This window comes from Cervus canadensis, chromosome 10 (assembly GCF_019320065.1).
Source record: "Cervus canadensis isolate Bull #8, Minnesota chromosome 10, ASM1932006v1, whole genome shotgun sequence".
Classification (NCBI taxonomy): domain Eukaryota; kingdom Metazoa; phylum Chordata; class Mammalia; order Artiodactyla; family Cervidae; genus Cervus; species Cervus canadensis.
The window spans coordinates 8424480-8445955 of record NC_057395.1 but is presented as its reverse complement, the minus strand read 5'-3'; the positions used below and the strand labels follow the sequence as shown (position 1 = coordinate 8445955).

General features: G+C 51.6%; 1 protein-coding gene across 5 annotated transcripts in view; it reads left to right on the top strand.

Moving 5' to 3' along the window:
• PFKFB3 (6-phosphofructo-2-kinase/fructose-2,6-biphosphatase 3) overlaps nucleotides 1-21476 on the top strand; it is an 80358-nt gene that overhangs the window by 35233 nt on the left and 23649 nt on the right. For 3 of the 5 annotated variants that reach the window (XM_043478722.1, XM_043478719.1, XM_043478720.1), the window contains exon 1: nucleotides 19054-19460. The exons of 1 other annotated variant lie outside the window; for it this stretch is intronic. In XM_043478722.1, coding sequence (XP_043334657.1) covers nucleotides 19385-19460 — 76 coding nt within the window. In that variant the 5' untranslated portion in view covers nucleotides 19054-19384. Of the gene's footprint in view, nucleotides 1-19052; nucleotides 19461-21476 lie in introns of those variants that run through there. One more of the 5 variants, XM_043478718.1, reaches the window with a different exon arrangement.

Below are 21476 nucleotides of genomic sequence, written 5' to 3'. Positions count from 1 at the left end.
TCTCCAGCACTTATTGCTTGTCGACTTTTTGATGATGGCTTGAGATGATACCTCATTGTGGTTTTGATTTGCATTTCTCTGATGATGAGCAATATTGAGCATCTTTTCGTGTGTTTATTAGCCATCTATATGTCTTCTTTGGAGCAATGTCCATTTAGTTCTTTTGCCCACTTTTTGATTGGGTTGTTCATTTTTCTGGTATTGAGCTGCATGAGCTGCTTGTACATTTTGGAGATTAATTCTCTGTCAGTTGTTTTGTTTCCCATTCTGAAGGTTGTCTTTTCACCTTGCTTATAGTTTCCTTCATTGTGCAAAAGCTTTTAAGTTCACTTAGGTCCCATTTGTTTATTTTTGTTTTTGTTTCCATTACTCTGGGAGGTGGGTCATAGAGGATCTTGCTGTGATTTATGTCAGAGAGTGTTCTGCCTATGTTTTTCTCTATGAGTTTTATAGTTTCTGGTCTTACGTTTAGACCTTTAATCCATTTTGAGTTTATTTCTGTGTATGGTGTTGGAAAGTGTTCTAGTTTCATTCTTTTGCAGGTGGTTGACCAGTTTTCCCAGCATCACTTGTTAAAGAGACGCTCTTTTCTCCATTGTGTATTTTTGCCTCCTTTGTCAAAGATAAGGTGTCCATAGCTGTGTGGATTTATCTCTGGACTTCCTATTTTGTTTCATTGATCTATATATTTCTGTCTTTGTGGCAACTGACTTTTTTCACTCAACACAGTGTCCTTACAATTCATCCCTGTGTAGCAGATGTCAGAATTTCCTTTGTTCTTACACACTGAGTAATATTCCACTATGTAGAGAGACTACATTCTGTGTATCCGTTCATTTAGATACATCTGGGTTGTTTCCACCTCTTGGCTACTGTGAATAATGCTGTTTTGAACATGGGTGTGCAAATACCTCCTTGGGATCCAGGCCATCTACTTCTTAGAGTACCCCCCCCCACCCCCACCCCTTGAGCTTGGATTGCTGGTTGCTTCCTTATGATGAGACCCAGGCTTTGCACTTTGGCAGGAGCACCCGGGGGAGCAGTGCCGTGTCTTTGGGGCATCATGTCAGGACACGTGTAGTAGGTCTTTGTCCCATTCTTGCCCACATTCACTTTTTAAAATAATTAATTGCTTATGACTGTGCTGGGTCTTCCTTGCTACTCACAGGCTTTTCTCTACTTGCAGTGAGTGGGGACCACTCTCTAGTTGTGGTGCACCAGCTTCTCATTGTGGTGGCTTCTCTTGTTGCAGAGTCTTGGTCTCTAAGGCAAAAGGGCTTCAGTACTTGCAGCCTGTGAGCTTAGTTGCCCCACAGTATGTGGAATCTTCCCAGACCAGGGATCGAACCCATGTCCCCTGCATTGACAGGCGGATTCTCAACCACTAGACCACCAGGGAAGTCCCCAGGTTCACTTTGACCCCTTGTTCTGGATGGCATCTGCCAACTTCCTCTACTGTGAGGTTACTGTTCCTCCTTTGTAACTAAGAGGTGTTGTCTTGTGGGGAGATGCTCTGAGACTCTGCAAATATCCTTTTTCTTGCCAAACATTCAGCCACTCGACGACTCTTGTCTGAAATCATTATTACCAACCAGTGCCTTACAAATTTCATTATTGCTTTTACACTTATTTGTTGGCATTCTGTGCAAGGAGAAGCTGTCTCATCTCCTTCACCCATTTATTCATCATTTTATTTACAGTTGAATGGGTTTGGGATTCTCACTTTTCTCAGGGTGCAGTCAGTCAATTCAGTCACTCAGTTGTGTCCGACTCTCTGCAACCTCATGGACTGCAAGCATGCCAGGCCTCCCTGTCCATCGCCAACTCCCAGAGTTTACTCAAACGCATGTCCATAGAGTCGGTGATGCCATCCAACAATCTCATCCTCTGTCGTCCCCTTCTCTTCCTGCCTTCAATCTTTCCCAGCATCAGGGTCTTTTCAAATGAGTTGGTTCTTCGCATCAGGTGTCCAAAGTATTGGAATTTCAGCTTTAGCATCAGTCCTTCCAGTGAGTATTCAGGACTGATTTCCTTTAGGTTTGACTGGTTGGATCTCCTTGCAGTCCAAGGGACTCTCAAGAGTCTTCTCCAACACCACAGTTCAAAAACATCAATTCTTCTGCACTCAGCTTTCTTTATGGTCCAACTCTCACATCCATATGTGACTATTGGAAAAACCATAGCTTTGACTAGACGGAACTTTGTCAGCAAAGTAATGTCTCTGCTTTTTAATATGCTGTCTAGGTTTGTCATAGCTTTTCTTCCAAGGAGCAAGCGTTTCTCAGGGTTAGGATCTATTATTATTATTCATTTTTTTGCCCAACTCCTACCAGATTTGGCCAGTAGAACCCCTTAAAGTAGGCCTCGTTTCTTTTTTTTAATATCTCGTTATCACTTTCTCAGGAAGTCACATGTCAACATCAGTGTTTCTTTTTTTTTAATATTTACTTTATTTTGTTTACTTGGCTGCCTTGGGTCTTATCTGTACATGAGTTCAGTAGCTGTGGTGCACGGCTTGGTTGTTCCCGAGCAAGTGGGATCTTAGTTCCCCGACCTAGGATTGGACCTGTGTCCTCTGCATTGAACAGTGTATTCTTGACCACTAGAGCACCAGGGAAGTCCCAGCATCAGTGTTTCTTGTGTTGTTCATTTTTACATAGTCATCAACTTGGAGTATACATGAAATATTAAATAATGGAGATGAAATCTGTCTAATGCCCCATGGTGTCCAAACCCCACAAGGCAGCTGCTGACACTTTGAGTGATAAGCCAGCCCAGCATTGAGAGCACACTTATCTTGCACTCTTGCTTCCGTGAACCCCAAACACACTCGGATGCTCTCTAGTTATTTTGGGCACATGTGTTGGTTTTAGCCTTGGAGAAGCAGTGGGATGGAGTCAGAAGTGTAAGAGATGTTTTGGGGGTAATGCTTGTAAGATAAGGAGCAGGCCTGATATGAGTACATATGAATGAAGAGTGGGAAGGGGGGAGCAGGAAGATGGACGGCATCTCTGAGAAGTCTGGCCCCAAGGGCAGCTCCAGTGCAGAGTTCGCCCATCGTGGGCAGAAGCGCCAGAGCCTCGTGCCCTACTGGGCTCAGCCCTTGCCTGGGAGCTGCAGGGAGGGGCATGGCCAGACTCCGGGGCCTCCATGGATCCCAAGAACTGCAGTTGAAGCCTCGTTTAACCCCACTCCTCGAAGCTGATGAACAGGTTCTCTCTTACAGGGAGACCTGAGGGGCATGCTGCTAAGTCTGCCATAGGAAAGATATTTAAAGATTGTATTTATTGATTCAAAAATTAAAAATTTGAAACAGAACTCTTTCTCCGTGGGATGTGAACATCTTGGGCTCCTACCCTCTGGCGGCTCTCTGAGGCTTCAGTCATCGCTAGATGGGACACGCTGATCTAGGTGTCTGACTCCATTCTTATGCAGGGTTTTGAGCTGGCGTCTCTGATTGGCTCAGAGGGGCCATAATGGTCTCTAGTTGCCCCAGCTCGTGACTGGAAAGAATGAGTTGTCAGCCGGGATCACCGGAGGGCTGTTGCATTCCAAGGGACTTGTTAAAGGAATGTTCCACCCAATCAGTGGCTCCAGCCCCGTGCCTACCCAGTGTGATCAAATGCATGATTAGATGCTGGGTCAGCAGCTTCGTACCCAGATTCGCTTAGTATCTTGGTTCTGAAGATTTCACAGCGTAACAGGGCTGCCGAGATCACGCGCTCGCCGCACATTTCAGGTGTACGGCTGTGCCCCGTCCCACGTCACTGAGTTGGTGAGCCGGGCTGGGGCTCACGGTGGCGCAGACCCTGTGTCACTGCTCCGCTCCATCGTCGTCCCCGTGGCCTCCAGCCAGCAATCTGGCCTCTGCTAGTGGGAGCAAGGGGATGGAGGCAGCTTCCCCTGTGCGGTACCTGGTCGTCACTTTATCTCATCAGCTTGTTCTTTATCTCACAGCTAGTTCTTTAGCTAGTCCTCAGAGAGTGTGGCTCCCCACGGCGAGGGCATCCTGATGGCCTTTCTCTGGACGCGTGTGACTTTGTCACCGCTCCCTGAAAGGGCACCACCCAACACGGGACATGTGTGGCTGTGGTCTTAGCACCGGTGATGACAGACGCCCGCCTCTCTAACCAGAACGCGAGGCGTTAGCGTGGCCCAGCTGCGGTAGGCTTTCCAGCATCTAGGCAGCATTGTTTTCTGAAACCCACACTTAAACATTTTTTTTGGCTTGATTTGGCTCTATTTTTAGCATGTTTTCCCCGGGAGAAGGAAGAAGTATGAGGGGGAAACGAGCAGGGAAGGGATGCCAGCTCTGATTTGGCAATCGCAGAGCCAGACGCACCTCGGGGTGGCAGCGGGCTGGTGACACGGCCCAGCGCCCAGGTTCCTCCCAGCGTATCGCCCCCATGGCAGCAGGTGGGCGCTGGTCAGTGTCTGTTCTCCCCACGGGTCAGGTACCTCGGCTGTTTTGACTTCAGCTGTCTGCCGTGTCTGTGTGTGAGTGTGTGTGTATGAGTGTATGTGTGTGTGTGAATGTGTGTATGAGTGTATGTGAGTGTGTGTGTGAGTGTGTATGAGGTGTGTGTGTGTATGAGGTGGTGTGTGTATGAGTGTATATGTGTAAGTGTGTGAATGTGTATGTGGGAGAGTGTGGGTGTATGGGTGTATTTGGTGTGTGCATGTGAGGTAAGTGTGTATGACTGTATGTGTGTGGGTGTGTATGAGGTGTGTGTGTGTGTGTGTATGAGGTGTGTGTGTATGAGTGTATATGTTTAAGTGTGTGAATGTGTATGTGGGAGAGTGTGGGTGTATGGGTGTATTTGGTATGTGCATATGAGGTATGTGTGTATGAGGTATGTGTGTGTGTGTGAGTGTGTGTGTGTGTGTATGAGGTGTGTGTGTATGAGTGTATATGTGTAAGTGTGTGAATGTGTGTGTATGTGGGAGAGTGTGTATGTATGGGTGTGTTTGAGTGTGTGTGTATGAGGTATGTGTATATGTATGTGTGTGGGTGTCTGTGAGGTGTGTGTGGGTGTGTATGAGGTATGTGTGTGTGAGAGTGTGTGTATGTGTGAGTGTGTGTGTGAGGTGTGTGTGTGTGTGAGTGTATGTGTGTATGAGTGTGTGTGTGTGTTTTAAGGAAACCAGGGGTTGGAGACCAGAGCACAGAGCCTCAAGAGCAGAGGAGGTCTGTTCAGACACCTCAGCTGCGACCCTGGGGTGGGCCTGGATGATTCAGAAAATGCTAATCTTTGTTTTGAGTCCCTCAGTGTTTCCACAAGCGCATTTAGTCGTATCTGCCTTGATCCCCTCAGCCGTCTCTTGCGGTAGCCGGGCGGTGATTATCCTCATTTTCCAGATGAGCCAGGGTGACTGGCGCTCTGGCCCCCTCCGAGCTGGGGTTCCCGGAACACTTACGGAGGCTACTTCTGGCCCGTGATGTGAGCCACGAAGAGTCGCTGCAAATCCACTCTTCCTTCACCCAATATACGAAGACGCCCTGTGTGCCTGACACAGTGGCAGGCTTTGGTGGTGCACGCCTGCACAGCTGTCCCTCTTTCAAGTGTTTCTGGTCTAGTAATTAGCATCCAGTTTCTATCTGTTTCATTGAGAACAGTTAGAATCCTTGGAGGAGTGGAGGAGATGCTTTGAGGCCATTTCAACAGCTCATGGGCAGAGGAGGGAACTGGGGTCCAGAGAGGGCAGTGCCATGACTGGTATGGACAGGTTTGGAGCGGGGTCCAGGCTCCCAGCCCCCACCCAGCCCATGCCCCCTAGCCCCCAGTCTCTTCTGTGCCCCTCACACCCACAGGGTAAGCGTCGGAGAGGTTTCCCAGAATTGCTTTTTGCCAGTCATTTTGAGATCCTGGCCGCAGTACTGACCCTAAGTCTCATGGTGTCACTCAGCATTCCCTCCTGCCTAGAACCCCACTCCTCTCACGTCCTGGGGCCCATTTGGTCTCTCAGTTGGCATCGCTGTGTGCCGTGGAAAACTGTTCACGCTGCTCTGAAGCCCAGGAGTGGGCTTCTGAACTTAAGGAGTCCGCGTCTCATGGGAGCCCGCTGGCTGCTCGGCTGTGTTGGAGGGTGGGCGGGCGTCTGCTCTGGAGGATGGGGCAGGCGGCACAGAGAGAACCGGGGCGGGGGAGTGGCAGGAAAGGATGTTTGGCTGGGTGGACAGAATGACTGGCCAGCAGCTCATCTAATAATAGGACGACCAGCCGGAAGCCACAGGTTTGAGCTGAGGCCTCGCGGGAGCGGCTCGGGGCCTCGGGGGGCAGGGTGTGGAGGGCTGGAGGGGAGCTGTACAGAAGGAGAGGGGGCGCCAGGCGCGGGCGGCGGAGTGGCCCCACCTCCACCTCTCAGCCACAGCTCACCTGCTCCTCTGAAAACCATCTTTCAGCTGGGAGATCGTTTAGCTAAAACAGGGGTTCTGCCTTGAAGGATGATGGAAGAGTGGCTCCTGGGGTGTGTGACGGCTCATTTTATGTCTTGACCTGACTGGGCCAAGGGGTGCCTGGGCAGCTGGTTAAAATTCGATTTCTGGGTGTGTATGAATGTTTCTGGTGAAGTTGCATTTGACTCAGTGGGCTAAGGAAAGCAGATGGGCCTTCCCAAGGTGGTGGGTGCCATGCTGTCTGGTGAGGGCCTGGATGGAACAGAAATATGGAGGAAGGGTGAACCCACTCTCTTGGTATGAGTCAGGACGTCCATCCTGTCCTTGGACTTTGGATGTCAGAGCTCCTGGTTCTTGAGTGAATCCCACCTGATTTCCTGGGTCTCCAGCCTGCAGACAGCAGATGGTGGGACCTCTCGGCCTCCAAAATCGTGTAATGAGTTTCCTTTTATACATACATAAACACACATATACATACATATATACACACATACATATCTACATACACACGAGTGTGTGCCAAGTCACTTCAATCATGTGCGGCTCTTTGCAACCTCATGGACTGTAGCCCACCAGGCTCCTCTGTCCATGGGATTCTCCAGGGAAGAATACTGGAGTGGGTTGCCATTTCCTCCTCCAGGGGATCTTCCTGATCCAGGGATGGAATCTGCAACCCTTTATGTCTCCTGCATTGGCAAGGTGGGTTCTTTACCACTAGTACCACCTAGGAAGCCCCCCTGACACACACACTTAGCTACACACATACATACCTATGCATGTACATACACACACGCACACATATCTACATACATGCGTACACACATGCATATGTACAAATCCGTTTCTTAGGAGAACCTTGACTGTTACAGGAAGTGGCAGAACCTCCCAGCTACAGGTGGATGTCGCTGAGCCGGATGGGGTGGGGAAGAAGAAGGAGTCGGGGAAACCCATTCTCTGGCTTAGATGGCACCACCTGGCTGAGAGTTCAGGGAGAGATTCAGGGTCTGGAGAAAGGGGAAGTCTCACTTTTCACAGAACTCTTGGATGGGAAGTCCGGAACCTGCTATGTGCCGAGTCCCTGCTGTGCACGTTTCATATGAAAACCCCGTGGTTTAGGTTAAGCGTTGACCCCGATGCATTGCCAAGCAAGCCCGCTCAGGTACAGCAGCTCACGCCCCCCGATGTGAGGTGACTCGTTCAGTCTCCTGCTCTCTCCTCTCCCCTCCCCGTGTTGTTGAAGCTGGGGGAGCCGGGTAGGGGGCAAAAGGGCGAAGGCTGCCAGTTGGCGGGTGCGGACCGGGCTGTGGATGCAGAGTTCTGGGCTGACCCTGTCCTTGCTGCTCACCTCCGTTCTCCAAAACTTGCTTTTTCCTGGTCTCTCTATCATCCTCTTCTCTGTCTTGTTGACCACCTTGTTGTAACTTTAACAGATTTAATGTTTTCATTTTTCAGGTCTCTCTCGATCAGCCCTTTTCCGCTGTCTTTTTCTTTTTTTAATTGTGCTGAAATTCACACAATGTAAAATGAACGGTTTTACAGCGAGATTTATCTTGGCCGTGCCATGCAGCATGTGGGATCCTAGCTCCCCGGACCAAGGATCGAAACCACTCCCCACTGCATTAGGAGCACAGAGTCTTAACCACTAGACCACCAGGGAAATTCCAAAATGAACCATCGTAAAGCACACAGTCCATGGCATTTACTACAATTTATTCACAGTACAGTGCAACCAGCACCCCATCCAGTCCCAAAAGGTGATCATCACCCACAAAGAAAGCTGCATCCCCATTAGTCACCCCTGGTCTCTCCAGCCCCTGGCAATCAGCCATCTGCTTTCTGTCTGTGTGGACCCACCTGTTCTGGAGAGCTCCCACTGATGGAATTATACATGGCACGACCCTTTGTGTCTGGCTTCTTTCATCGAGCATAACTGTATTAGTTTGCTCCGGCTGCCATAACGAAATACCACCGGTGGGGCGACTTCAACAACAGACACTTGTTTTCTCACGGTTCCGGAGGCTGGAATCTGAGAGGAGGTCTGGTTTCTCCCGAGGCCTCCTTGCACTCACAGGGCCTTTTTTCTGTGGGCACACACCAGGTTAGCTCTTTGGATGTCCAAACTCCTCTTCTTGTAGAGACTCTAGTCAGGTCAGATGAGGGTCCATTCTAATGGCCTCATTTAACTTAATTGCTCCTTTAAAGACCCTATGTCCAAATACAGGCACATTGAGAGGTACTAGGGGTCAGGGCTTCAGCATGTGAGTTTTAGGGGAACACAAAAACTCATATGAGTTCCCCTAGACACATATGTTGAAGAAGGAACTGGCCACCCACTCCAGTATTCTTACCTGGAAACCCCATGGGCAGAGGAGCCTGGTGGGCTACAGGCGATGGGGTTGCAAAGAGTTGGACACCACATAGCCACTAAACAACAGCAGCATATATGTAAGGTCCTCAAGGTTTATCCATGTTGCAGTATGTATCAGTACCTCCTTCCTTTTCAAGGCTGAGTAATATCCCATTGTATGGATGGACCACGTTTTGTGTTTCCATTCCTCTCTTGATGGATACTTGAACTTTTGGCTCTTGTGAAAAACACTGCTAGACCCACTGCCTTTTTACATAGAGGGGTGACTGGCACTGGGGGAATCGAAGGCAGAGGAGGGGCAGGCACGGTGTGTACCCTGTCCCCAGAGAGCAGTGCTAAGTGTCTGGGTGCGGATTCCAGGCCCAGCCCTCTGTATCCAGGTGGCTCTGGCCTTCCTCAAGCCAGTAACAGGTATTTGACAGGCAACTGTGCTGTTGTGAGCTTGCCTTTGGGCAGAGAAGGGCTGCCAGACTGATTGAGTTTTTTTTTTTTTTTTTTTAACTATTTCTTTTTGGCTGCTCTGGGTCTTGGTTGCTCTGTGCAGGCTTTATCTAGTTTCAGTGAGTGGGGGCTACTCTCTTGTGGAGCACGGGCTCTTGAGTGTAGGCTTTAGTACTTGTGGTTGCCCCTCGACATGTGGAATCTTCCCGGACCAGGGATTGAACCCCTGTCCCCTGCATTCACAGGCAGATTCTTAACCACTGGACCACTGGGAAAGTCCATTGTTTGAGTCTTTTAGCTGTCCTGGTGTTTGCACACTGTCCTGGTATTTCACACTGTCCCTGGCATCCGTCTGGCCTCTTCATCCACCATGACTAATGGCCAAGTGATAGCTTTCTTGCTGATGAGGAAACAGCCTGAACTAGGGAAAAAAGAAAAATTCCCAAGTTGTCTAACTTATCCTCAGTTTATCCAGTGATGTGTTCTGGAAATCTTTCACCTGCCAAAAGTCACACAGCCCTTTTCTTATGGCACAGGTGGGGTTTTGCCTGTTTCTTCTCCATCTGTGATTTGGAAGAGAGTGTCATGCAGGTCCTAGCAGACCCTCAGGAGACATCCGGGTAGGGGGCACTTAGGGATCAGTAGCTGTCGTCGTTTCCCCTGCTCCACGGTGAGTGGACCCAGAGCTGCTGCCTCAGTTTATCTGGCTCTTACTACTCTTCTGGATTGCTTCTTCAACCTCTCCTTGTTTTGTGTTTGTGTCTAATAAAATATTGCCATTGGGAAACTCTTCTGGCAAGAAATAGAGTCACAAAGTGTTCCAGGGCACGCTTCCATGATTATGATGAAAAGAAACAAGGCTGGTATCAGAGAGAAATGGGTGGCCCTCCCTGTGTCTGTGTGTGTGGCGGGGGGTTCCCTGTGGCCCAGTGTCTGGTCCCCAGATTTTCCTCTTTAGAAGTTGGACGTTAGTGCAACCAGTGATGGTGGAGCTTAGGGAGACCAAGTCACAAACCAAACTGGTGAGAGAATGGTCTTTAAACTAGATTGCTCACTTTGTACTTTTCTAGGAGGACCGGAGCTGCTGGGCAGGATAGAATGTTCTGGTCTGCTCGCCAGTGGGTTGTCTGTGAGGAAAGATAAGGGGAGTTGTAGGGGTTCGTGCCTGGAGGGTCCCTGTCGTGGCTGCTCGCAGAGCCGAGACAGCCTGTCAGATGAGGCTCCCAGCAGTCAAAAGTGAAAGTTGCTCAGTCATGTCCAGCTCTGCGACCCCAAGGACTATACAGTCCATGGAATTTTCCAGGATTACCCATCAGTTCATCCTCACTGCAGACGGCAACTTTTTCAGGATTTGAGGGCCCTTTAACCTGCATCCTATGGTATGGTTATAAGTCCCTACATCCACTTAGGGTTCTAGCACCCCGATCTTTTCCTGCTGCACCCCGCCGCCTCTTGTTTTCATGCCTTTGAGATGAATTTTCCAGAAAAAAAGTTTTCTGGCCTGCCCTCCTCTTAGGATAAACGCTGTGTGGGGAAGGAGTGAAGGAGAAATTGAGAACCAAGTCGTTTGAAACCATCATCTCCACGCAGGGGGGCCTGTCTCTTGAGGTCCCCCTCACCCTATCTTCCTTACAAACCCTGAGCAGAGACTCTGAACCTTATCTCAGGGTCCTAAGACTGTTGCCTGCCTATTATAACCTGTCCCTAACACCATTACCAGAGGCCAGCCTTTAACCAAACATGCGTGCAGATAGCTGGTGCTGTGGGTACCTGCCACCAGCCCAGCTCCACTCTACACTTGGGGTGGAAACAGCCAGGATTACTAAGAAGGTCCCTCCCGACTTCTTGCTCCTCCTTCTCAGTGTCCAGTGGGGTCTTCCTCTATTTTAGAACAGGAGCTAGTTGTCCTGATGGTCCACAAGGTGCCCCCTGTCTGCCCCCCGTGCCCCACTCTCTGCCCACCTGGCTGTGTGTTGCACCCACCTGCCTTCTCCCTGAATCTGGATCCCAGCCCAGCGCCTTCCTCTGTGTGTCTCCACTTGGATGCTTCTTACTCCACAAACCTGGGAGGGCGACTGAAGATGCAGGATACGACACGGAATGTGGACCGTCTGCCAGCTTGTCACAGCACGATGCGCTGAAGCGACGGTGTCTGTGCTGCAGAGGTTGACTGGGACCCAGCGCGGCCTTTAGCTCCTCCTGGTTCTTGTCAAGACTGGAAAACCTTTAGCCACAGTGGTTGCTCCTGTGGGCCCGCACTGCCCTGGAGCCACAGCGATGTCATGCTCTTGACAGCCTGGCCACAAAGATACCTTATCAACCATAGAAATGTGGAGCTCATCAAAGAGTTTGAATAGTTTTCGAGAAGTAGGATATTTCTTTTCCTCTTTGCTTTTATTAGGACATCTTAAAACCTTTGCGAAGTGCACAAAGAGCTCAAAGCCTCCCTCCTCCACCTCTTTAAAAGAATTGTTTAATGCTGACTCACTTTGATTTCGTGAAATAGTTATTTCTTTTTAAATTGTCTCTGCTGTGGTGGCAACTATTAGCCTTTTAAGAAGGGGACACTGTTAGGTGTGAGTGCTGGGACTCTTTGGGGGGGTTACTCTGTCTTCATATGCTAAGGAGCACTTTACAGTATAGGCTTATTTGGGAGTTTTTAGTTATTAATCTTCATAATAGTTTCTTAAGACGCTTCTTATTTCCTCGTTATATCCAAATAGTAGGTAATGTAGACATTGTCATAGAAACCACTTGGATCCAAAGTTTTGTTGTTGGCATTGTTATTGAGAAGGAAACTGAATGTTCTAGTTGGAAAGTAATTTAATTGGGTGACACTTGAAAGAATACCAGCCTAGCCAGATATTTTTTTATTCCTTGGCTTATTATTAATAGCTATGTTATTACAAGGAAGTCATATTTGTAAGCCTTGGTTTTCATTAACTCTAAGGGGAAAAGGTAGGAGAGTGTGTGTCTGTGTATTTCTGTGTGTCCGTCTGTGTGTGTGTGTGTGTTGGGGACACTATGAAATTCAAAAATGAATCCATATTTCTGACAAGGACCACGTCTCATTTGACTTTGGTGCCCCCAGGACAGCTGCTGTCAGTGAATGCTTGTTTCATATGGGAAGAACCGAGAGATACTGACTTTCTCCCGTGTGTACTCTTGGACTTGGCAGAGAAACGCTATAGGACGATAAGGTGGATACGAAATTCCCAGCCCATCTGCCCCAAGTCCATGCAAACTCTCCGTATTCTGCCAACGTGAACTTTTTACCCTGAGCCTGCATTCGGCATGATCTTACCTTACCCAACACCTGTCTCTCAGTTCCCTACTTGTATTCTATTTTGTGGCCATTTCGCACTCTGATCTTCGATTACAAGCTCGTGGGCATGGGAGATCTTTCTTTGTCATGCTCGGCGTGAGACGGAGCACGCAGCACTGTGATGAGCTGGTTGATCACCTGCCGCTTCTTCCTGGCTGGACCTGAGATGGTTGCGATTCCAGCGCAGCCTGTTCGGTGCAGGATCTGACTGGCAGCTCCTGCTTGTGAGCATCTGTCAAATGTACCAGGAGGAGGACAGCGAGCTGCTTGCTGGTCTGTGTCCGCTTTCCCCTCCAGGAAAACAGGTTTGGCACGGTCGTTGGGAGCCCTCAGCTGACCTCCGCTTGGGTCTCCTCTTTGTTTCATGTCTTGCCTGCAAAGACTGCAAACCCACTGATACTCTCCCCATGATCTACACAAAGCCTGTAAACAGAATCATCGCCCCCTTCCACCAAAGTAAAACAGCTTGAGGTTGATTTCCCTTTTCTGCAGGTGTGGGATTTGTGCAAATTTTGTTTATATATGTGCGTCATTTGCAAGAAGCAAAGTGTTAGGAACACATGCAAATCACGAGTCCTGGCTCCCTTTCTGCCAGTTCCCCTCTCCCTTCATGCCTTGGTCTGTATTGTCTAGAATCCCATGAACAGAGGAGCCTGGCAGACTACAGTCCAGGGGGTCGCAAAGAGTCAGACATGACTGAAGCGCCTGAGCACAGACTGTCTATGCTTTTGTCTTTCTATTTTTTCTCCAGAATTTCGGCAAACTGAGTGATCACCAATTTAAAATCTGGGGTGTTTTTAAAGAACTTTTTTTCTTTTGAAATACGAGAAGTTACAAAATAGCACATAGAGTCCCATGAACCCTTCACGCAGCTTCCTCTTATGGTGACATCTCCTATGACAGCAGAAAAATATCAAATCCAGGAAACTGTTGGTACCAAATGGTGAAATAGACCACAGAATATCTGATTTTTTTTTTGGAATGTCTGATTTTTAAAAGCACACACAAAGGAATGCTTTAAAAACTTTTTTTAAATTGGAGGATAATTGCTTTACAATATTGTGCTGGTTTCTGCCACACATCAACATGAATCAGCCACAGGTATACAAATGTCCACTCCCTCTTGAACCTCCTTCCCATCTCCCACCCCATCCCACCCCTCTAGGTGGCTGCAGGGCCCTGGGTTGAGCGCTCTGTGTCACTGGCTGTCTATTTTACATACGGTAATGTATCTGTTTCCATGCTACTCTCTTAGCTTGTCCCCCCCTCCTCCCCCCTCAAGTCTGTTATCTATGTCTGCATCTCCAGTGCTGCCCTGCAAACGGGTTCACCAGTACCATCTCTCCAGATTCCATACACACACATGACATCTGTCTCGATATTGGGTGAAGAGGTTGGCAGGGAGTGTCAGATACTCTCAGAGCAGGAGCCTGATGCAATGCCTGCTTGAAACACCCAGGGCAGTTTTAAGAGTGTGGTCCCTAGGTCACGGGTGTGCCTTCAGAAGAGGAAAGGCCTGCAGGAAGTGGAGGAACAAGGGCTGGGCAGAAGGAAAGGAAACTTGCTCGTTCAGTAGGACTTCAGTTGTGACTCTTCACCAAGAGCCAGGCTGTGGCCACATTTAAGTGTCCTGGTACCTCATAATGAGATGAGTAAGTCCTCTCATTTGGAGAAACATGTATATGACAGTTGTAGAAAAATAAATGATTTTTAAAAACTGGACTTTATTTTCAGAGCAGTTTTAGATTCACAGCAAAATTGAGAGGAATGTACAGACTTTTCCCAAGTACCCCCCACCTCCACCCATGCACAGTGTCCGCTGTTATCAACATCATTCACCAGATGGTACATGGTTACTAAGGCTGAACCTACACAGACACATCTACTGCTGCTGTTGTGTGCTCAGTCGTGTCTGACTCTTTGCAAACCCATGGACTAGCCTACCAGGCTTCTCTGTCCATGGGATTTTCCAGGCAGGAATACTGGAGTGGGTTGCCATTTCCTCCTCCAGGGGATCTTCCCAACCCAGGGATCGAACCCTCATCTCCTGTGTCTCCTGCAGTGGCAGGCGTTATCATCACCCAAAGTCTACCGTTTACTGTGGGTTCACTCTTGGTGTTGTATATTTAATGAGTTTGGACAGATATATAAAGACACATATCCATCACTGTAATATACAGAACAGTGTAACAGCCCTAAAAATCCCTTGTACTTTACCTGTTTATCACTCTTTCTTCCCTAACCCCTGGCAACCATTCATCTTTTTACCGTAACTGTACCTTTCCCAGAATTTCATAGAGTTGGAATCATAGTCTGTAGCCTTTTCAGATTGACTTCTTTCACTTAGGAATGTGTACTTACTGTTCCTCCATGTCTTTGTTGTGACTTGACAGCTCCTTTCTTTTTAGCACTAAATAATATCCCATTGTCTGGAGACATCACGGTTTATTTATCCTTTCACCTGCTGATGGACAGCTTGGCTGCTTCTACCTTTGGGCGATGATGAATGAAGCTGCTGTAAACCCCCATGTGCAGTTTTGAACTGGGTTTTCAACTCGTTGAATTTGCATAGTGTGGATCTCTGTATCTGCATTCCTATTCATGTATGAGTGACATTATATATATATATATATATTTTAAAGTCCTCTCCCCTTTCTTTGGATGAGGTAAGGACTGATTTCAGTCTTCTGTTTGGTGTCTCTCTTCACCCTCTCAGACACTGGATTGTTCACAGGAGCAAATGACGACACTGTGTCTAATTAACAATATCTGATTGCTCACTACCTGCCAGAGCTTGTTCTATCTCCTCTCGCTGGGGAGAAGGTGAGTTCTAGCACCATTTCAGTGTTTAAATCTGGTTCAGTCGCTCACCATTGTGCAAATGGCATTGCTTTTTTGCTGTGGTTACAGGAGTGTCTGGGGTGGTGGTGGGGGTGGGGGGGAGGTGGTTAGATGACCTTGGCTGGCAGAGGGAACTGAGAAGAGAGAGGTCATAGAGAAAACCCAGCCCTACCACTCTTTCTGAGTCTGGACCCAGCTAAGGAATTCTCCTCTATAAATAAGCACCTCAGCAGGCCATCAGAGAAGGCAATGGCAACCCACTCCAGTACTCTTGCCTGGAAAACCCCATGGACGGAGGAGCCTGATGGGCTGCAGTCCATGCGGTCGCCAAGAGTTGGACATGACTGAGGGACCACTTTCACTTTTCACTTTCATGCATTGGAGAAGGAAATGGCAATGCACTCCAGTGTTCTTGCCTGGAGAATCCCAGGGATGGTGAAGCCTGGTGGGCTGCCGTCTGTGGGGTCGCACAGAGTCGGACACGACTGAAGCGACTTAGAAGCAGGCCATACCGCACATGAAGGGCTTTCTCGGCTGTGGTCTGGGTGAGATGATCTGAGTCACAGTGCACTCTACTCCCCTCATCATAACTCCGCTCAGCACCCCGGAGTCAGGCTGTGGCCATCACAAGTCCCTTGGGAGATGTCTGTGTCAAGTAAGGGAAAAAAGTTCCTAACTGGCTGTGGTCCTTGACCTCTGGCCCGGTTCTGACTCCTCTAATTTCTAAACTTCCCTTTAGTCATTTAAAAGGATGATTGAATAATCTGGATGATTCCTTGTAGACCATGTCATCAAATTCTACTCCCCCCAATCCTTGAAGCTGTCCTGTTTGTAAAAATATCATCGGATTAAAGGGATTTTTACATTCTCGGCTGCCTTTTCTGAAAGACGGCATCCCTGATCGCCAGATTGGGTCAAAGCTATAGATGGTTGGATATAGCTGAGGTTGTTAGCAGAACTAGGGAAAGAGGTGGATGACTAAACCAGTTGCCTCTGGACCAGTCCATTCTCTAGTTCAGATGCGCTTGGCTTGTTTGTAAATGGACTTGCAGAGAAGCAACATTATCTTCCAGAAGAACGCTATTTAAAGTGTGAGTTCGACCTAGTCCCCCACTCTCTCCCAGTTTCTTTGCACTTTTATTTAAGAAGTGGGAGAAGGATTATGCGAAACTTCCATGTGCCAGCCTCCATCAGGTGAGGGAGGTGATGATGAGCTAGAACTGGGTCTCTGCTCTAAGGCATTATGGACACCCAGGCAGCGAAGGCGCCAGGTCTGGGTGTGGGGTGTGAATGCTTAGCTAGAAGCTTGGAGGAATGTCACTGCCTTGTGCCCTGGGAGCTGGGCCCTGGTCAGGCACATGATCCAGACAGGGAAATTAAAGACACACTGTCAGTGCACTTCTGTGGCCTGCTCTCCCTCTGCTCGGAAACACACAGTTGCCTGCAAGCTTGGAGGGTGGAAGAATGCCACCCCAGCCTTGCCCTGTCCTTCAGCCTGTGCAAAAAAAAATCGGTGGGCAATAGCAAGCACACAGGTATTCTGGGTCCTCAGGGAGAGACGAGTGTGCAAACATGTAGAGGTGCAGCCGGGGCGCCCTGGACCAAGCAGCTGGGGGCAGGGTGCCGGTGCGCCCTCCCTGCTGTTTTCCTCTTTGGATCAGCCCGCTCTTACTTCTGGAGTGGAGTGGGACTCTCCCTGGGGCGATCTAGGGTGTCATCTCTGGCATTTGCTCCCAGTGCAGAAAAACAAGTCCGAATGCAGCGCACTCGGGTTTCTGAACAGCTGCCCAAGCGCCGAAACCAGGCAGTCAGCAAAGCGGAGGAAGGGAGGAGGGCAGGGGCTCGGGAGAGGGAGGAGGGGCGGGGAGGGGGGAGGCGGTCAAGGGCGCTGTTTCGGTGGGCGACGCTCCTCCCCGGGCTGGGGAGCGGGGAGAGTGGGGGACGCTCAGGCGAGTGGGGTGCCCCAAATGGGAGTCGGGGTGCGGGGGCCAAGGGGTCGAGGGTACCCCCCGGTGGACGACAATGGGAGATCCAGACCCCTGGGCGGGCTAGGGTGGGGGAAAGTGAGGATGCTCGGGCTCGTGCTAGTGAGGAGCCTGGAGTGGGGGGTCGGTGTGCGAAGGGAGGGGGGTTGAGGGTACGTCCCCGCCCGGTGGGTAGCGCTGGACGCTCTGCGCTGGGGGAGGGGGCTGCCTGGACTGGGGGAGTGCCCGGGGTGGGGGTGGGCGTGGGGCTGGGGGATGGTTCGGAGCTCCTGCCTCTGGGCGAGCTGGGGTGCGAGGAAGGGGGAGGCGCGGCGGGGCGGGGCGGGCAGGCAGGAGCGGCTTGCCCGCCGCCTGGGAGCGGGCGCCTTCCCAGCCGAGCCATGCGGTACGTGAGCGACGTGTGGCAGCCTCTGCGCAGACTGTTCCGCGGCTGTGTGGGTTTCGGCGAGCGCCGCCTCCTTCCAATCACCGCGCAGCCCCAGCGGAGGGATGCGCCTGTGCAGCGCAGCGCTGCGCACCGAGGCGTCGCGTGCCAAAGTCACATCCAAGTGAATGCCCTGCGAGGGAGGCATCCCCCCGCTCCCCGCACCCCAGATCTTCACAGGGCGGCCACGGACCTGACCTCACTACTGCCATATGTCCCCAGCTGATGCAAAGCCTCGAGAACCAGGGATACGGAGGGACACACACAGCAAAAACTGGCGAGGAAGACGTGCAGTAGGGCTGTGCGGGTTACAGGGCACGAATTTTAGGGGTTTGCACAATCAAGGTGCCGCCTCCCAATAGTTATTACGGACTTTTGTCAGGTAATCAATTTCAGATCAGAATAGGATCCAGTTTTATTTACTCTTCTACTAGGAGAAATAAAAGTATATCGAAAATATTGTAAACGGTGACCGTGAAAACCAAGATGCCACGTTCCATTTTGGTCCAGCCTCCGGGTCTTTCCCGCCCGCTCCTTGTGCCCAGCATTCTGGGAACCCCGGTTCCAGGTCTTAGGCGCTGGCTTTTGGGGAGCAGTGTTCAGCACAGGTCAGGGTTTCTAAGAAATTCAGGAAATTGAGCAGAGTGAGGACCAAGGGCCAAGGAAGCCCCCTCTCCTGGGGTGGCGCCAGGGCCGTGGCGGCTGAGACGGATATTATTAGGGAGCAGTTCCGGCAAGGAGTGACCCCACGGGCGCTCTCAGCGACCTCCCTTTGGCCTCCGTCTAGGGTAGCAGAGACACACACCCCGTCCCCTCTTAACTTTATTCCAACCTTTAACCCTAAACCTCTGTCTTCACTGTGACCATGCCTGGCCCGGAATACATGTTAAAAATGCACAGTATGTGGGTCCCATTCCCAAAGAGGCCGAGTCTTTAGGATGCAGTAAGCATTCCAGGTGATTCTCTTGCAGGGCTCCACGGACCACACCGGACGGTGCCGTTTCTCTCCTCCCAGCACAGCTGCAGTGGTTATTCTGGGAAGCTGTGCAGGGCGTTTTTAGGGAATGATAGGAGGAGGCTCACGAAGTGGCTGGCACCTTCAGCCAGGGCTCGTTTAGGGTGTTATTTGAGTCGGCGTCGCCGGTCTGCAGGGGGCGCCAGCAGGCTGAGCCACCCTCCTTCCACGTGAAAGGGGGCTGGAACCCGAGGAATGCGTCCCCGCCCCAGGGTGACGTGTGCGTGGCTGTCTTAAAAGCCAGGGCGGCGCGCTGGGCGTCCGGCAGAGCCGGAGAGGAGGCCAGCGGGCGAGGACCGCACGGGCTCTAGCAGGCGCACGAGGACCGCGGCTGTCACTGCGCTCGGAGCATCCCAGCCCCGCGGGAGCCGTGGGTGCCGCCCCAGCCCCGCGTCCCTCTCGCAGCGCTTGGGGAGCCTCGCGCCCCAGGCGAGCGTCCGTGATTTAGCACAAAGCACGTTTCCAAAAAGCCGCGCTTTCGCGCACGCACCCTCGCCCCCCTTTGTTTCGGGGGTCGCCAGGCCGCTCTCCTCCCCAAGTCTGAATTCTTCAGAAGGGGCGGAGGGCCGCCGAGCCTCGGCTGGGAAGATGCCCTTGGAACTGACTCAGAGCCGGGTGCAGAAGATCTGGATCCCGGTCGACCACCGCCCCTCGCTGCCCAGAAGTGAGTGCAGACGCGCGCGGGGCCGGGCGGCCGGGGAGGGCGCGCCGTGTGCGGAGAGAGGCCATTGTGTGGAGGGCGCCGGCCCGGCGCTTTTGTGCCGGCTCCCCTCCTCCGGCGCGCTCGGCCGGCCGGGCGCCGCCCTCCGCGCCGTCCCCGCGTCCCGGCCCGGGCGCCCCCCGCTCCTCCCCACCAGCTCCGGCGCGGGGCGGGCACGGCGCCGGCGCTGCGCCTCCCCTGGCCGGCGTCGGGGGCGCTATGGCCCGACCCGAGGGCTCCGTGGGACCCCGCTCGGCTCGGCTCTGCTCGGCTCGCGAAGGAAGCGCAGAGGCACCCGGAAACGGCGCGCGCGCTGGGCGGGAAGCGCCGGGCGCCTCCGGGAACCTCCGTTTCGGGGACGCGTGGGAAGGGACGCCGGGGTGTCCCGCGGCCCCGGCCCCTCTCCCGGGCGCCCGCCGCGCCTCCTCGTGTCCCAGCCGCCGTTCGGTGTCGATCGCTACCTCCGCTCTCCTCTCTTCCCCTCCTTCCCTCCCGCCTCCTTTTCTCCGCTTTCCGCCTCCTCTTCCCCACCGCGTGTTTCTCTCTCCTCTCTCAATCTCTCTCTGCTTCCACCCCCTCACTCCATCCTTAGTCTATGTGTTGCTCTTTCTTTATGTATTTCCATTTTCTGTCTTTTTCTCCTCCTCTCTATGTATTTCTAATCTATCTTCAGTTCTCTTTTTCCCCTTTCCCTTCGCTGTCTTTACTGCTCTCTGCACCGCCCCCCGCCTCCCCGAGCCCCCCTCTGCCCCCTGTGCCGGGGGCCTAGAGAGTTGTCTGGAACTCAGCCTTTGTGCATGTTTTGGGGAGGGTCTGCGGGTGGGGACTACACAGTTGGCAGCGTTTCCCACGTGTGCGAGCCAGTGCGCGCGCGGGCACACACACACACACTCTCTGGACTTGGAGTTTGCTGACAGTTCACTTCCCCGCCCTGTCGGGTCTTGGCCGGTGAATACTTTGGGAAGGTTTACCTTGGGCTCTGTCCCCAGCCAGGGAGAGAGCCACCTCTTAAACGGGTGGTTCCAGAGGTTTGAAGGGGACACCAGCTCCTCCAGCAAAACCACCAATGGGCATGTCAGGTGGACAGGCTGAGACAGTGGTGAGCATTTTGCTCCAGGTCAGGTCAGGTCAGGATGCCTGAGAGGTAAGCACTGGCTCCCAGGTGCAAACCCCTCCCAAGTGGCTTCAAGGCATCCCCCGAGCGCTAGGTGGCCTGTGGGCCTCCTCTGCCGTCACATTTCTCAGGGGCTGGTCACCAAGGCCGCAGTGACAGCTCCTCTCCCTGGGGTTTGCCCAGGTGTGAGTAACCTCCCCGTCCTCAGACCTGCCCCAGGAGGTGGGGAGAGTTGGCCCTGGGGTGCTCCTAGGACATCCTGGTGATGGGAGCCTGGCAAGGTGCTCCCCATGCTGGCAGGGGTGGGGTGGAGTAGAGTGCTCCTCCACCAGCTTGATTCCTCAGGTCCAGCGGGCCACAGAAGCCTTAAGGACAACTAGGCTTCTTTGCAAGGTAGCTGGGCGCTGGGGAACCTTACAGGTGTCTTGCTCCCCAGCCCTTTCAGGTATGCTCTTAAATACCCACTGAACAGGCTGACAATGGTCTGGTTATATTTCTGTAAGACCTGTTCGTTGTGAGAAATGCCCCACCTGAAATCAGCAGGGAGATACAGTAGGAGCCCCAACCCTTTTTGACTTTTGAATAAAAGATATTGATAAAAGAACACTTGATACATTGGAGCACACAAATATAGATTGGTTCTCTAAACACCTGTAGGTGTATGGGTGCACATAGAAATGCACACTCACATTTAGTCATCCTCTGGGGTTCACAGCAGGGTGAGGACTGGGAGGTCTGGCCACAGCAGGGTGGAGTGGGAGGGGGGACTCTGAGCTTGGCTGGCATCCGCTTGTTGAGTGTTTCTGACAGACACAAGTGTGCGGCCACGCTTTTCCTCGGGGCTTCAGAAATCCATCCATTAGTTC